General features: G+C 35.3%; 1 protein-coding gene across 2 annotated transcripts in view; it reads left to right on the top strand.

The window, feature by feature from the left end:
• The window catches only part of LOC107672691 (growth factor receptor-bound protein 2), a 55,045-nt gene extending 38,245 nt beyond the window's left edge, over positions 1-16,800 (top strand). For both annotated transcript variants that reach the window (XM_016466000.1, XM_016465999.1), the window contains 4 exons: positions 2,636-2,733; positions 8,293-8,415; positions 13,355-13,523; positions 16,077-16,800. In XM_016466000.1, the coding sequence (XP_016321486.1) occupies positions 2,636-2,733; positions 8,293-8,415; positions 13,355-13,523; positions 16,077-16,262 (576 nt within the window). In that variant the 3' untranslated portion in view covers positions 16,263-16,800. The remainder of the gene's footprint in view (positions 1-2,635; positions 2,734-8,292; positions 8,416-13,354; positions 13,524-16,076) is intronic.
• Positions 16,801-18,384: the final 1,584 nt, after the last annotated feature.

Genomic DNA, 18,384 nt, shown 5'->3' with positions numbered 1-18,384 from the left:
TTAGACTTACCTGAAAAATATAAAGCACTGCTTATTTCATTTGTATCTTTGTTTTGTTATATTTATCTATGCAATATGCTTGTAATATGCTTGTTTATTTCCTATGCTGATTTACTCGTCTACAAAATCAGCCCAATCAACATTTTTTTTCCAAATAAACTATTCAAGTCATGTGGTGATTTTTTTTTTTTTTTCATATCGCAATATATATCGCAGAAAAATAAAATATCGCAATGTGAGTTTTTTCCAATATCGTGCAGCCCTAAGCGGAAGGATGTTGCACGCTCCGTTTCCTCCAAACCGCAGTTTTGAGTCTGTTCTCTGGCAGATATTTGGTCCCCACCTTCCCTCTCACATTTGACTGCTGTTGAAAAGGATGTTGGCCAATGCAGAGAATATGAATACAGGCACCATGCTTTCCTTTTGGAACAAATTTAATTGAAAGCTGATCTGTTGTGACAGTCTCAACATAATGTGATGCTTAAGGATGCACAATATATGTTATCAATTATCAGCTAATATTATGGGCTGTTGTAAAGATTATAATATTTTATACTGATTTAATATCACTTAATTTTATGTAAATCTATTAATAATTATTAAATCGGTATGTTTTCATATTAGATATCTATCAGCCAATATTTCTGTTTTTAGATATTTTCTTTCATCTACAGATAACTTAAAGGGATAATGTTTGATTACAGCAAAGATTTAACCCTTTACGGGCACTATTTTTTTTGAGAATATTTTTCACATTTAGAGGTTTTATTGTTTTTTTTTGTTTGTTTTTTTGCAGAAAATTAAAACAAACAACTAAAACAATAAATGTTCGTGTTTAGCATTTATTATTATTATTATTAATTTTTTTCAGTGTCTATCCATATTGGATATTTATTCTTCCTATTTTTAGATTTTTACATGCTTTTGCTTTTGCTTTCATCTACAGATAGCTTAACATCTACAGTTAAAAGTATTCGATTTCAGAGATTTAAGAGCACTATTTTATGAGAATTTTTCCATTTAAAGGACTTGCTCATTGCTCTTGGTGAATTCATATTTTCCAACAGCATTGTTTATAGACATTAAAAAACAATGAAATTTCACATTTTGTTGTTTAAATTAAGTAGGGATGCACGATATTGGATTTGTGCCGATATCCGATATGCCGATATTTTTCAACTAATTTTGGCCGATAGCCAATACCGATATATTTCCTTTTGTTTGGAAACAACTCCAAGTCTCTGCTGTGCAGAAATTATAAGTAAATCATTTTTATTTTTGGCTATTTTTTAACAAGAACTTATTTGTTAGAATTAAAAAACAACAATTAAGTTATTTTATAATGACAGAACATTGAAGATTTGAAAATAACTATAAATAAACTATATTCAATCACTGCATTTTTTTTTTTCCCAGAAAGATTCAGTGGTAACCTTAACATTTTATTTTAAGATTTAACATTTGTAAATGGTCTAAAGCAAGAGTTGTAAAAATTCTGAAACTCTTTTAGAGCTCATAATTTGTTTAAAAAAATAACATATTACACATTAATGAATAAATCAGTATATATATAAAATTATTTAATTTAAGTGACATGTTTGTGTTTTTATTTCATATAAGCTATAGCTTCTGAACTTTAAATCCAAACATACTCATGATTTTATGGCATCAATTACTGCTTTATTTAATCAGAAACACAGTCTAAATATTATTTGTGTATTTTGCTTTCATTTTATTAGAAGTAGGCCAACAGCGCCCCCTACAGAACTAAAACTCCTAACGTTCTGCATTAGGACCCCAGGAGGCTGGCGCTGCTGCCACTGCACATTACTGTTTAGTCTATCACACACCAAACGCGTCATTCGGTACGTGCATTCTCAAATTAAATGCAGTGATCCAAAACAGTGAATCTAATCATCATTCAGGCAAAACTTTGCTTCAAGAATGAGCCACACTGCTGACATGATCTAATCGCTAGCACACCCTGAGCATATGTGAGTTAATGTATTCCTCTTATCGGCAAGAGATATCGGCATATTTTTTTTCATATTGGGCCGATGCTGATATGTACATTTCAAGCCATTATTGGCCGATTCTGATATTGGTCCGATAATATCGTGCATCCCTAAAATTAAGAGCTGCAATACTGGACAAAGATGAAACTGTTTTTCATGCATTTTGTGGAATTGAGTATGTAATACTTCATACCTTTAATCAGATTGGTGGTTGTCTGAAGCCTAAACTGAAAAAGCCTCAGTCCACATACACATTTAGCATCCAATCAAATTCAAACACCTCACCACACACTATTTTTTCCATCTTCACATATGTTGTGATGCTCAAATAAGATAACTGACCAGAATGCTGGTGGTTAGTGCTGGGCCTTAGCACTATTACTCTTGCATTACACTTTCACACAGATGTTTGAACTCTCCAATGCTGCTGTGATGTTTAGCTTTCTTGATAGCGGTCTTGGCTAAAATAACTCATGTGCTTGTGATAACTCGGCAGGATGCTGTTATGTGTAACAGAATAATGCTGTATGCAAATTATAGTGTAATGCAATAATGTATAATTACAGCAGGATAATGAGTCATGTTTAATCAATATGAATCGTCTTCTCTTCTTTCCACAGGTATTAAATGAAGAGTGCGATCAGAACTGGTATAAGGCAGAATTAAACGGCAAAGACGGTTTCATTCCTAAAAACTACATCGAGATGAAGGCGCATCCGTAAGTATATTAAGATACGTTAGCCACCACAACCTGACTTCCGTTTACACCTCTTTCAAAGCACCATGAGATCATTCACGGCTTTAAAGGTAAAGTGTGTGTCATTTCTGTGCCACTAGTATTACCAAACTAAACGATGCAGTTCCTCTTTTTCCACCTTGAGAAATATTGCTCGATTGTTTTTATTCAGAATCATTTTTCTTCTGAATTTTCTGTTTACGACTTTGCTGAATCGTCAGAGTCATTTCCTTGGTGTACAGCTCTTTCAGGCTTACAGAGAATTGAATAAACTCAATCTAACCCCTCTCTGACATGACTTCACTTCCCTAGTCTGGGAGAAACTCCTCTGCTCTGTGTTTCCCATCATTGCAGACATCTGTTTTACGAGTCTGTCGGTATTAATGAGGAGCTTTACTGTAATCATGTTTGGAAATCTTTGAACAGAGCTGTGTACAGCTGTTATAAAACAAGGGAGTGAGGGTCTCAAGTATTGCTCAAGAATTCAAATTGGCATCAGAAGCAAAATGAAAGCCAAAGTGAAGAGATGTTGTTAGTTTATTACATCATTCAAAATGTACATCTTCATATTTATGTATCAGAATATCTCAAAATAACACACAGACCAGTGAATCAGTGTTTCCAAACCCTGCCATTCTGCCCTAGTGTCAGTTTCAAAATACACCAGCAGCCTTGACAAATGGATATTCCACAGTTTTTATATCTAATTTTATTTATTTTTTTATTTATATTTTTTATAGCAGTTGCAGGTATTTACAAGTATTGCACTATTGTCTAAATGTTTTGGGGCACTTATGCTCACCAAGGCTGCAATACAATAAACTAACAGAAATATTGCGAAATATTATTACATTTTCAAATAACTGTTTCTATTGTAATATATTGTAAAATGTCATTTATTCTTGTGATGCAAAGCTGAATTTTCAGCATCATTACTCCAGTCTTCAGTGTCACATGATCCTTCAGAAATCATTCTGATGTGCTGTTTTGCTGCTCAAAAAACATTTATTATCAATGTTGAAAACAGTTGTGCTGCTTAATATTTTTGTGGAAACATTTCTACTTTTTTCAGGATTCTTTAAAGAACAGAAAGTTCTAAAGAACAGCATTTATTTGAAATTGAAATCTTTTGAACCATTAAAATTGTCTTCATTGTGACTTAACAATTTAATGCATATTTGCTAAACAAAAGAATTAATTAAAATAATTAATTAAATAATAAAAAAAAATCTTAGTGTCCAAACTTTTGAATGGTGTGTGTGCGTGTGTGTGTGTGTGTCCACAAAAGTTTGGGATCAGTAAGATTTTTAATGTTTTAATGGAGTCTCTTATGCTCATCAAGGCTATATTTATTTGATCAAAAATACAGAAAAAAGTAATATTGTGAAATATTGCAATTTCTAAAATTGATTTCCTATTTTAATATACTGTAAAATATAATTTATTTCTTTGACGCAGCGCTGAATTTTCAGCATCATTACTCCAGTCTTCAGTGTCACATGATCCTTAAGAAATCATTCTAATATACTGATTTATTATCAATGTTGGAAACGGTTGTGCTGCTTAATATTTTTTTGGAACCTGTAATACTTTTTTCTTTGATTCTTTGATGAATAAACAGTTAAAAAGAAACAGCATTTATTCAAAATAGAAATCTTTTCTTACAATATATGTCTTTACTATCACTTTTGATCCATTTAACATCCTTGCTGAATAAAAGTATTAATTTCTTTAAAAATGTAAGTTTAAATTTACTGACCCCAAACTTTTGAATAGTAGTGTATATTGTAACACAAAATGTCTATTTTGAATAAACTTTTTATTTATCAAAGAATTCTGAAAAAAAGTATCACAGGCCCCAAAAATATTAAGCAGTGCAACAGTTTCCAACATTGATGATAAATCAGCATATTAGAATAATTTCTGAAGGATCATGTGACACTGATGACTGGAGTAATGACTAATAAAAATTCAGCGCTGCGTCAAATAAATAAATGATATTTTAAAGTATATCAAAACAGAAAACTGTTATTTTAAATTGCAATAATATTTCACAAAATTACAGTTTTTCTGTATTTTTGATCAAATAAATGCAGCCTTAAGGAGCATAAGAAACTTCTTTAGAAAACATTAAAAATCTTACTGATCCCAAACTTTTGAACGGCATCTGCAAGGAGGAATGGCAGAGGATCCCCAAATCCAGGTGTGAAAAACTTGTTGCATCTTTCCCAAAACGACTCATGGCTGTATTAGATCAAAAGGGTTGCTTCTACTAAATACTGAGCAAAGGGTCTGAATACTTAGGACCATGTGATATTTCAGTTTTTCTTTTTTAATAAATCTGCAAAAATGTCAACGATTCTGTGTTTTTCTGTCAATATGGAGTGCTGTGTGTACATTAATGAGGAAAAAAAATTAACTTAAATGATTTTAGCAAATGGCTGCAATATAACAGAGTGAAAAATTTAAGGGGGTCTGAATACTTTCCGTATCCACTGTATATGGTTGATAATATATTAGCTTTCACAGCACACCAAGTGTACTTTACACTGTGTCAGCCTTGAGGCTGTTGTGTGAGCTCTAATCTGAACACTTCAGTAATTACTTCTGGTCTCAGATCACAGATTCTCAGGTCTTTTCCTAATCCCTAATCTGCATTTTGCAGAATCTTTTATTTTCTGTCAGGCCCTGTCCAAAACCGCAGCCAAACCGCATAGAAAAATGCAGTTTAGCCGTTCGTCCACACTTAAACGCAGCACCAGGTCACTGAAAGTCACCTGCCAGGGTGAAGATTTTCAAAAACTCCGGTTGCAGTGTTATTGTGTAGACAGCGAAACCTGGAGTTTTTGGCTTGTGACGTTGGAGCCTGCGCTGTTATCTCCGCCTACTGGAAACTTTTTCAGGCTTCTGATTGGCCAACATGGCTTTACGGTTGAGATTATATCGCCACCTGTTGGTTTGGCATGCTCTTGACAGTGCTTCACAGCATGCGTTTGCGTTTTCATGCGGACGGAGATTTTTTTAAAAACGGAAGAAGGAAAAACTCAGTCTATAAAAATACATGTGGACATGGCCTCAGTTGACTTCTTGATGATTTTCGTGGGAACGCTTTGTTGCCCTTTTGATACCAGGCAGCTTGTTTGAGCTCCAAGTGTTTGTACGTGTGGATGGTTTGGTTTGGTTTGTTCCTCACTGGTCTCCATGCGAGTGAGTTTCATTATTGTCCTGTGTGCAGTAGCAAAGCCGGAAGGATGAATGAATGAATGAATAATTGACTAATATTTGCCTGAGAGAGAATTGAAACCCATGTAATGACACACAATGAGGCTCGAGAACATGATCCACCATTCAAAGTCCCTTTTCCTAAAATCAATGTGTGTCAAGGTAAAAATCAAGTCGTCCTGGGTGGTTTCTTGTGGGCCCAAGCCAAACTAGCCGACCTTCATTTATTTCTTTTACTTTTAATTGAATTATCACTTGCAGATGGAAATATTTGAAGGCCGCATTCCATTGTTTTAATTTAGTTTGATATTTACAGTAATAAGTAATGTTTTAAATAAAAGAGCGTTAATAATATTAGTTTTTCCTGTGTTGTGAGGCTCTTTGTTATGAATAGTTCCTCTCTTTAACAGATAATTGAATATTGATCATTTGCGTCACTGGAACTAATTGTCGTCAGCGTTTTTGGACTCACTTTTTGGCATCCCAGAAAACAGAGCGGCTTTTGACCATCAGGTACACAAGACTGGCCAGGTTTATGGTAGGGGCCTCTTGTCAGGACAGGCGATGTAAATGCCGTCCACGTGTTTGAGCAGAGAGAGGCTGTTGTCGAGCGGGATGCGGAGAGTGGAATTTGCCCTCGAGTGCTTTAATGCCACTTCCTGGTCACATGCTCTTTGTGTTTGTGTGTGTCTGTGGCTTGTGCAGTCCACATCAAAGCGGACAGGAGAGATTAGGCAGGTACAGCGGAGACAGTCTGTGGTTTTATTCCTGGCCTTGCGTAACAGACCCTCTGGGAGCAGAACTGTATTATAATTTCACATGACGCACTGTTTCAAGCAAGTATAGAGTAAAAGAATTCGCTTTATCTTTGATTAAACTAGATGTCCATTACATATTTAATTTGATTTGAATGAAAATATGAGGGTTGGAATAATAGTCTGTTCAGTGTGACTTTTTAAGGTTATTGTATTTTTTTTTTTCAGGTTATTATATTATATTATATTCCACTTTGAATGAGCAGTAATTATGACACTGGATCTCTTCAGTAAAACATTAATGCAGAAATTATTCTTATTTAAATCTTGTTTAATTAAAGTACAGCAATTTACAGCAAAATATATCATTTTTATATTTTAGTTTATTATTTATTATTTTTAATACACTGGAATTAATGGGGGGGTTGACTTTATGAATGAGCCATAATTATGACATCGGAGCTCATTAATGAAACAAGCAAAACTGTAAATAATTTTTGTAAAACTATTTTTTACATTTAAATCGTGTGTAATTAAAATTCAACAATTTATGTTTTTATGTATGTTTTAGTTTATCATTTTTAATCCACTTTTTTTTTTTGATCAAGATTTTGTGATGGTAAATATGACATTGGATCTCATTAATGAAACAAGCAGAACTGTAAACTAAGTCATTTAAAAACTATTCTGACATTTAAATCTTGTTTAAATGAAATGCACCAATTTATATTTGTTTTTTATTTTAGTCTATAATTTCTATTTCTTTTTTTTCTTTTTTTGACTTTTTGAATAAGCTGTAATTACGACATATCTCAATAATTAAACAAGCAGAACTGTAAATCATTTAAAAACTATTCTTACATTTAAATCTTGTTTAATAAAAATGAAACTATTTACATCCAATTAAATGTGAGCATCTGCTCCAAGGTCTGTAAGCACAGTGGTGACACTGGCTATCATTTATAATAGCACACAGTAATTGTTTCTCGTCTCTCCGGTAAATAAAGGCCTTCGGTTGTCAGGTTTGCTTAACCCAGTTCACCTCACCCTGCACACATCCACAAACACAGCCAGCCTTAGTGACGTTCGACTTCAAATTTCAATTTCATTCAGTAGCCACATATATTGTTGGGTGGTTAGCTTGTAACCAGCTTTCTTTTTTCACGGTTTTGCATGTTTTTGTTCACATAGATGCTGTAATGAAGCATTCTGTGCTGATCATCTGAACTTCTGTGTTTTGCTGATCTTCTAAATGTAGCTGTTCTTCTGAGCTGATTTTTCTCTGCTCTGCTTTTTTTTTTTCTTCTTCTGTTGATTGTCTGTGCAATCATTATCTTTGCCAGTGTTAATTGCTCTCTTGGCTTTCCATCAGACAGAAAACTGGCATCTCATTTTCCTAAGCTGCTACTCTCAGCGCCAGTGCTTTGCAAAAGATGTTTTGTCTTTCTATTCATCCACACTTCCATGTAAATCAGTGAAAATCATCTGATCTCTGTCCTCATTATCACTTATATAATATCATGTCTTATATAATGGTAACGTTTATGTCGGTGTGTGTTCACAGGTGGTTCTTCGGGAGAATCCCCAGGGCCAGAGCGGAGGAGATCCTAAACAAACAGAGGCACGACGGAGCCTTCCTCATTAGAGAGAGCGAGAGCGCGCCTGGGGACTTCTCCCTGTCCATCAAGTATGTTGACACACATTAAATCCACCTCTCCTTATTCCCAGAATAACTACTGTATGCACGGCAGGCTTCATCAAGTCAGAGTCCTCACCTGCCCAAGATCCAGCTCGTGAGGCATTCACATAGAGAGTGCTTCAGGTTCTACACCACATGTGTCAAACTCAAGGCCCGCGGGCCTATTCCGGGCATAAACACATTGCTTTACACCAAATACACCAAATAATGTTCTTTTTAGCAGCATCATATGACCCCTTTAATGAAGAGAACTTTTAAAAGAACCACATTTATTTGAAATACAAACGTTTTGTAACACTATAAAACTCCTTACTGTCACTTTTTATCAATTTAATGCACGTGTCAAACTCAAGGCCCCCGGGCCTATTTCGGCCCGCCACATCATTTTATGTGGCCCGCGAGAGCATATGATTGTCTTAAAATAAAAATCTATGCAGCTTTATACCGTAAATTATGAAAGTGCGTATCAATACCACAAGTTTCTGTTTCTATTTGGCGTTCTATTTATACGCAGAAATTGACTTTGGTGTACATATGATACGCAATGGTTAGGATTAGGGGTGTGGGGTTTTTCTGTTGATGATGACTGCGTGGAAGGCTCAAAGGAATAAAGCGGACCTCATCAAGTGCTCGAGCACCACCGTAAAAACACGATATTCTCCTTTCATTTAACGAATTCAAAAAAAATCGATTGCAGCTTTCAGACACGACTTCTCGTTTTAATAGTTCGTTTGAGACTGTTTCTATGGAGTTATTTTAATGACAAATGTTCAGAGCGCATATTGCCTATGCGAAAATTTTAACGAAAACAATACATTATAAAAATGAAAAGAAGCAGGTCTTTTGCGATCAGATAAACCAGTAAACTCCTAAGAAAGTCTAAGAATCCAGTAAGCGAATGCATTCATATTTGGCTTAAAAGCACGAGTGTTTTCTACTGGACGCTGGCTGAAAGTGTTTTAGTTTATGCAGTAGTCAGTGGTTTAGTAAATCTGGATCAGTGAGGTCAAGGTAGCTCGTTTAGTGGTCTTTTGGCGTCCCCCTGTGTTCCTGTTTGGTATCGCAGATTGATTTGTTCAATGCTGTAAACTACTAAATGTAATGTAGAAATCTTCATTTTTTGTGAAGCTGCTTCGCAACAGTGTATCATGAGAAGTGCTATACAAATAAATGTGAATTGAATTGCAAACAATTATTAATGAATTTATTTATTTATTGTGGCACTATATACATTCATTGCGAATTATGAAAATTAAAAAGTACTTTTTTAGTACTTTAGTTTGTATTTATTTATTTTTGGGTGGGGGAGTGGGGTTGAGTACCACCACTTCTTTTTTTCTACTACAAGCATTGATTGCGTATCATATACACACCAAAGTAAATTTCTGCGTATAAATGCCAAATAGAAACAGAAAATCGTGCAATTGATACACATTTTCATGAGACCGGGCTCATACCATATCTGTCACACGTTCTTAGCAGCTCACAATTATTTGTTGTGCCATAAATGTAACAAGTTAATGTAATGACTTGTGTTTGATGATACTTGTCTTTATTATTTACTTTGATTTATAGAGTAATTTGGATTTCTTAACCTGATAAATTAAAAGGATTTATTTAAAAAATAACAGAGCAATTACATATATTACATCTATGCAAATGCATGCAGTATTTGTAACTTAAATAAGTAATGGCATGGATAATGGCTTCAAAAACGAATAACGGATAAGGAATAATTCTAATAAGGAATAACATTCGGCTGAGGCTGGCACATTCTGGTGTTTGCTAGATAACAAGTGAGCCAGGGGATCAGCGCAATATTATACACAGACCTCTAAAGTCACGTGATAATGAGTGTGTGAAGTGAATGAATGCAAACTTTATGAATGAAAAGAGCGAATATCAAACACCGCATTGCTGTTGCCGTAAACTTTATGAATGAAAAGAGCGCAAATCAAACACCGCATTGCTGTTGCCTCTCAGTGCATCTCTCAGAAATCTGAGCTTGGCAAGAGTAATATCAACTAAAATAATACATCATACACGTTCTATTATTTGTGTATATTTAAAAGGCAATGATTTAAACCTTAGGCTATGATATGATACACGAATGAATGGAATAAACACAGCGCGCTCACCAATCAAACAGCCGCGTTGCGCATCTCAGTCTCTCAAAAACCAAACCAGCTCTCTCTCTCAATAGTAGGCTAATAATCAAATAAGATACAGATACATGTTCTACTAGGCCTACATGATTACTTCTTTATCTTTTGCTGGTTTGCGTGGCACACGCAAAGCCGAATACCTTATTCGGAATGGCACGGATAATGGCTTCAAAAACGGAATAACGGACAAGGAATAATTCTGCCTGAATATTCGGCTGAGGCTGGCACAGTCTGGTGTTTGCTAGATAACAGTTGAGCCAGGGGATCAGCGCAATATTATACACAGACCTCTAAAGTCACGCAATAATGAGTGTGTGAAGTGAATAAATGTAAACTTTATGAATGAAAAGAGCGCATATCAAACACCGCATTGCTGTTGCCTCTCCGTGCATCTCTCAGAAATCAAAGCTTGGCAAGAGTAATTAATATCAACTAAAATAATACTTCATGCACGTTCTATTATTTGTGTATATTTAAAAGGCAATGATTTAAACCTTAGGCTATGATATGATACACGAATGAATGGAATAAGCACAGCGCGCTCACCAATCAAACAGCCGTGTTGTGCATCTCAGTCTCTCAAAAACCAAACCAGCTCTCTCTCAATAGTAGGCTAATAATCATCTAAGATACAGTCCTTTAGCCGAAAGCGAACCGTACTCAGACCACCTCCCGAGATGGTCTCGGTTCGGTTCGCTTCTGAGGGGTCTGAGATCGTTTGGAGTGTTCACATATAGGCCAAAAATAATGTGAACCGCGCTCAGACCCCTGAAAAGGACCAAGTGTGAAAACACCCTCAGTCTCTCAAAAACCAAACTCTCTCTCTCAGGAGTAGGGTAATAATCAACTTAGATGCAGATACATTTTCTACTAGGCCTACATGTTTGCTTCTTTATCTTTTGCTGGTTTGCGTGGCACACGCACATTTGTTTAGTGAAGTTCAAAAAAAGACTTGCTTAAAGCATTCTGCGTAATGAAAATGTGCGCCTTGAATTAATTCAGTCGTGTTCAAATGATCACTAAACGTTTGTCATGACATCTCTCTGCTTGTATGATAAATATATTTTTAGAAATTAATAATTATTTTAGTTTAACATGGCATATTTGTTCAGTGATAAAAAAAAAAGATAGTCAAATCGAGGCCTACATGATTACTTCTTTATCTTTTGCTGGTTTGCGTGGCACACGCACATTTGTTTAGTGAAGTTAAAAAAAAGACTCGCTTAAAGAATTCTGCGTAATGAAAATGTGCACCTTGAATTAATTCATTCGTGTTCAAATGATCACTAAACGTTTGTCATGACATCTCTCTGCTTGTATGATAAATATATTTTTAGAAATTAATAATTATTTTAGTTTAACACGGCATATTTGTTCAGTGATAAAAAAAAAGATAGTCATAACGGTCTTATCAAGTAACTGTAAGAAGTTCCACCTGGTTTTATCCGAATTCAGATACGCATAATTTTGTGATTGTTACAGATACAAATACAGATGCAAATACTGACTGTTACATGAAAATTTAAATATGTAATGTCATAATTATAAAGTTTTGACAATTTACGTATGTTATGTAATTGTTGCATTAGGCTATGAAATACTAAACGTTTATTGATAAGAACTATTTCATGTCTTTTCATTTACAGCATGAACCACGAGTAGTCGAGTACCTCGAGTATTTTTTAAATAAGAAATCGACTAGCAGAAATCAGTAGTTGTGCAACCCCTAGTATATATATATATATATATATATATAGAAGGTTACTTTAGAAATGTAACTGATTACAGATTACAAGTTACCCTATTTAAATGTTTTCTGTTTTTAAGGAAATGCATCATTTTTTTTTTTTTTTATTCCTCATATTTACCGTTTTATTTTTCATTTATTTAGCCAAACTTGTATATAAATAGTACAGAATACTATAGAATTTGAATATAGACCATCTACTGATCATCAATAATAAAATTCTAGACTATTTAAACTGATCAAAAGTGAAAGACATTTCAAATGCTTCAAAATTTCTAAATATTTCAAAATAAATACTATTCTTTTGGACTTTCTATTCATCAAAGAATCCTGAAAAAGAAGTATCAATGTTTCCACCTAAATATGAAGCAGCACCACTGTTTTCAACACTGATAATAATAATAAATGTGTCTTGAGCAGCAAATCAGCATATTAGTTATTGATATTAATGATTTCTGAAGCATCATGTGACACTGAAGCCTGGAGTAATGATCCTGAAAATTCAGCTTTACATGACAGGAATAAATTACATTTTAACATATATTAAAACAGACAACATTTATTTTAAATTATAATAATATTTCATAATATTACAGTATTTACTGTATTTTTTACCAAATAAATGCAGCCGTGGTGAACAAAAACTTGAAAGCTTACTAACCCCAGTCTTCTGTACAGTAATGTAGATACAAAGACAGGTAGCATGAATGTCATCACGCGTCTCGTGTGAATCACATCTGTTCTCATCTCAGTCAGTTCTCTGATAGACATCAGGGCAATCACACATTTCATCCCCCGTCTTATCTTGTCCGTCTCGCCTGTGTTTGCATACATGTTAATATGTGCTCTGATCTCTGTTCACTTATGTAACCGGCCGCCCAGTCTGCGACGTTTGTGTATGAATCATGGCACAGGAGGAGTGCTTTATGTCTCTTTAGTATTAAATAAAGCTTGAAGTTGTCAGGCAGGTTACAAAGTGTTGTGTTTATATTCAAGTCTTTTGTTGTTTTTGAAGGTTTGGCAATGATGTACAGCACTTTAAAGTGCTGCGTGACGGGGCTGGAAAGTACTTCCTGTGGGTCGTGAAGTTTAACTCTCTCAACGAGCTGGTGGACTATCACCGCACCACTTCCGTTTCCCGAAACCAACAGATCTTTCTACGAGACATCGAGCAGGTGCCTCAGGTCTGTATGCTGCTTTTTACCTTTGTAATCCTTAAAGTGTAAGTGAATCACCATTAGCTACACGTTTACTTCCGGGCTCCAAACTGCGCCTAAAAAGGTCGCAATTTGCGAGTGATATTTTTGCTGAGATCGCCACTGGCGACTATACAGATTTACATGTTATGATTTAAAAATTTGCATGTAATGCCTTTTTTTCCTGCTTGTTTTGCAATCGAATCTTTTGTTATGTTGAGTTAGACGATGCGCATCAATGTTTTAGTGGAAAAAAGCTTTTCAAACAGTCCTCATCTCTGCCGAACACCAGCGGTGATGCACAAAAGCAGCTCTAGTTGTGGCGGCATGAGAGAGCTCGAAAATGACGGAGACGTGTGAAGTAAAAGTGCAGAAAAGCAGTGTCTATTTCATGCACAACTTGAACAAACCACAACAGGTAAAGCTTTCAGCTGTGTGGACTGTTAACATTTCTCGTTTACAATCGATACTAATATGGCTCCTTGTTATAAAGATGTTTATATCTATATGCTGTGTTGCGTTAACACGTGAACTTCATTATATTTGTAGCACACTTGCCGTCCAATAATCGCAATAAGCTTTGTGCTTTGATACCTTTTAATAAACAAAGTATCAGTTTTAAAATTCTGCCAAATTCAGAACGAAATTCGAACAATAAATATGGTTTTGGCGCTCCTTAATGCGGCAGGAGCGATAGCTTTATCGCCTCAGTTCAAGCGGCATGTGAACCCATAAGATCTTTCTCTTTACTATAGTACGAAATAAACATGAATGAACATCAAAAGGTGTAATACAAGATAAATTACTGAAATGTTTCATATAATCGCTCATTCGGTGTTTCAAACTGCGGAAAACGCGTAATGCTTGTAAACAATGCTATGTGACAATACATTTACCTCAGAATAACCATTCGGCGTCCATAAGCTCATCAGTCAGCTAGAAAAATAACTATAAAGAGGAGTTTTTTGCTAAATATATGCTCTATATTGCATATTCATATTTTTTACTTTACCTGTTGTGTACATAAGAAACGATGTAAGGAGCAAAAGATGAAACTCAACACCTCCTATAAGATTGCATGTTACTAATGAAGAAAAACAGACTGGATGTGTGCAAGACATGTGACTACATTTATAAGATGCATTGAGGAGGAGCCCAAAGTACACTCAGTGGCCAAGTGATGCTGACAGATTATGGTCCATTAATATTGGCACAGATTCTGTGTCATAAAGAGTTCTTTGTGACTGCATATAGTTCTCAATTTGGAAAAGACATTCAGTGGTCACTTTAAGTGAACGTTAGTTCCCAGGACATCTACCAGATGGATTCAAATGCTGATGCTGTAAGAGGAGGGGAGACATAAACACATGACAGTATGACTGAAATGTTAAAGTGTTAAATAAATAAATAAAACCTGTTTATTCTGTGGCACCTAAAAAAATATATATTATGGTGCCTACTTTTTTTTTTTTTTTTTTTGTCTGGAGCGCTGACTTCTTTAATGTAACACTTCCTAGTGAAACAGGATATTTGGCCTAAGGGACATCCGCAGAAAAGGAAAGTAGATTCACGGGAAGAGCAAGTTACTACGTTTTGATTAAAGATTCATTTAAATTTTTTCTTTGGAATAGCCTGCACTTGAATAGTTGTTTACAGTAGCACTAGGAAAAAAGGCATGCTGTACACACTAAATGAAGCCGAAGAAAATATTTAAGAATTTTCATTTGTATTTATCAATTTATAATAGTACATTTAATATTTGTTTATTGTTAAAAAAAATTGAAAGCTTGTGAAATGCCAAACAGGAGATTCTGTCAACATTTTGAAGTGATCAGATGAATAAACTGTTCAATCATTGTTTTGTTTTTTTCTTTTTCATTTATATAGAACAATCCAGAACTGATTTGTGGAAATTAACATCCTTCTCAATATTTTTGGTGTTGGTGGTTTTTGCTTTTTTATGTTCCATAAGTTCACTTATATAACCATTCAAATGTTTGGCATCAATAAGATTTTTTTTGTTTTTTTTAAGAAATTAGTACTTTTATTCAGCTAGGATGCATTAAATTGATCAAAAGTGACCGCAAAGTGACATTTTTTATTTCCAATAAATGCTTTTCTACTCTTCAAAGAATCCTAAAATATATATACAGTATATATATATATTGTGGTTTCCAACAGTCTTAAGCAGCACAATTGTTTTCAACATTGATAATAACCAGAAATGTTTCTTGAACAGTAAATCAGCATATTATAATGATTTCTGAAGGATCATGTGACACTGAAGCCTGGAGTAATGATGCTGAAAATTCAGCTTTGCATCACAGGAATAAATTACATCTTAAAATATATTCAAATAGAAAACAGTTATTTTAAATTGTAATTTTTTTTTGTATTTTTAATCGAATAAATGCAGCCTTGGTGAGCATAAGAGACTTCTTTCAAAAACATAAAAAAAATCTTACAGACCCCAAGTTTTTGTACAGTAGTGTATATACTAAACCATGGTGTTATTTACACGTGTCTATTGTGCATCTGCAGCATCCAACATACGTGCAGGCCCTGTTCGACTTCGACCCTCAGGAGGACGGCGAGCTTGGCTTCAGACGCGGAGACTTCATTCAGGTCCTGGACAACTCTGACCCCAACTGGTGGAAGGGCGCCTGTCACGGCCAGACGGGCATGTTCCCACGCAACTACGTCACGCCTGTCAATCGGAACATGTAAAGGAAAAAAACCAAGCGATTAGTGAATAAATTGTAATTAACGGCCCCTCACATTCACATACAATCAGACTACCCTACATCTCCCCGTCAACACCCGTAAAGTCCTGTGAAATTTAAAGCGGCACAGAGGAATGGAAATCGTGACTGAAAACAAGGAGAGGAAAAAAAACGTAGCGGAGAGGCTGGATGTTTCCACCTCTGCCGTGGTGCCCGGGCGAAACTATTATTCCTGAGAATCGTGATGTCTTCATGAACGCTTGCAGTCCGGACTGAGCTGTTAGGGCGAAGGAAAGGCTGAATCCTAGCTTAGTAAACACACATAAATTAAAACAACAATTCTGTCTGTAGATTCATCCTGCTGCTTCGGGCTTCTTTTTTTTGTCTGCGAATAGATTTTTTTTTTTTTTGGCTGCATGTTTAAATCTCTTTATAATAGTAAATCCTGAAGCTGTTTTTAAAAAGGAAAAAAAAACATTCTAAAAAATATATAAAAATATAAGCGTAAAAACTTGCAAACGCATTGTACATCTGGGCTGTGGAAAAAAAAATCACCTATAGAGAGAATCCATTTTTTAAAGAATATATATATTATATATTTGTATGTGTCTGTCTGTTTTACCTTTTCAACACATTTTTTTTTTTTTCCAAATTGTAAATTGTTCATTTTTTTGGGGAGGGCAGGTGAAACTGAGTAGCTCTGAGACGTGCTAATTTTATGAGCATCTCAGATGTAACACCGTATTATTTTACGCATCATGTATTCCATTTGACATTATTCTTAGAACCAATAGGGGAGCAGATCCTTGGCGACAGCGATTCATCGCCAAGGAGCTTCCGATCGTGCAGGAGTTGATCTAATGTGAAAAACCAGGCGGCTAGCCACCATTTTAAGCCAATGTATTTATTGCAGCCACCTTTTGTCTTGGGATGTGAATGTAGCCGACATCACTCTCCTCACGACGGTCGTCAGATTTCACCACAGTTGCATGATTTCAGAGACGCATCTGTTCACAGTGTCCATGTGGAAAAGCTGTTCACGTAACGAAACTATTTAAAATCATGAGATTTGGTGTCGAAAAACTGGCAGATGCCAGCTAAGCCAGTAAGAAGTAAGAAACCAGAGAGTTTTGTTATATTTGAGTTGTCACATTGAGTAATGTGATGCGTTCTGTTTGTTTTTTTGGTTTCTTACCTCTTTGTCTTTTCAGTGTTGTATGTTTTAGCTCTTATGTATTTTGTTTCGTCCACATGTATTATTGACCCCCTCCTTCTCCTCTTTGTTTTTGTTTTTTTCTCTCTGGATTAGTGCCTTTTTCTCTGGTGTGTGACAGTGTCTCTGGCTTGCTGCTTTAGCCTGAGCATTGGGCTTCGTCAGACCCGCAGTGAGAACTCATGTTCTCTTTCTCCTGAACACACCTGCACACAGTCGCTCTTATTTAAATGTCTCGCCTTTTTCTTAACTTTTTTTTTTTTTTGCCTTTTGTTTCTTTTGAATAAATAAAAAGAAAATTGTAAAAAAAAGAAAACGTGTTGTGTCAGATACTTTATTTTGTGTGAATGTGTATTTTCTAGCTTCATATCATATACTGCATTTTCCTTTTATGGTCAGTTTTTTTGCCAATGTAGGTTTAGGAGAGAAACCAAATATTCTTGTGCTTCTGCACTTACTGTTGCTCTAGACATGTTTGCATACTTAAAGGGTCAGTTCACCCAAAATTGAAAATTCTGTCATTAATTACTCACCCTCGTGTTGTTCGAAACCCGTCAGACCTTCGTTCATCTTCAGAACACAATTTAAAGTCTGAAGTCAATTTAATATTTTTGATGAAATATGAGGGCTCTCTGACCCTCCCATAGACAGCAAGGTAACTACCACGAAGCTACGAGAATACTTTTTTGCGCAAAGAAAACAAAAATAACGACTTCATTCCACATTTTCGTCTCTACTGCGTCACTTGTGGACGCACGTTCACGACAGTATCATGACGCGAGCGTGTGGCGGCGCCGGCGCTGACCCAGATCCGCCGTGATGATGTTTTTCTTTGTGCCAAAAAGTATTCTCGTAGCTTCGTAACTTTACAGTTGAACCACTGATGTCACACGGACTACTTTGTCGATCATCT

This window comes from Sinocyclocheilus anshuiensis, unplaced genomic scaffold (assembly GCF_001515605.1).
Source record: "Sinocyclocheilus anshuiensis isolate Anshui unplaced genomic scaffold, SAMN03320099.WGS_v1.1 scaffold504, whole genome shotgun sequence".
Classification (NCBI taxonomy): domain Eukaryota; kingdom Metazoa; phylum Chordata; class Actinopteri; order Cypriniformes; family Cyprinidae; genus Sinocyclocheilus; species Sinocyclocheilus anshuiensis.
The sequence above is the reverse complement of the archived record's forward strand: the minus strand, read 5'-3'. Positions and strand labels throughout refer to the sequence as shown.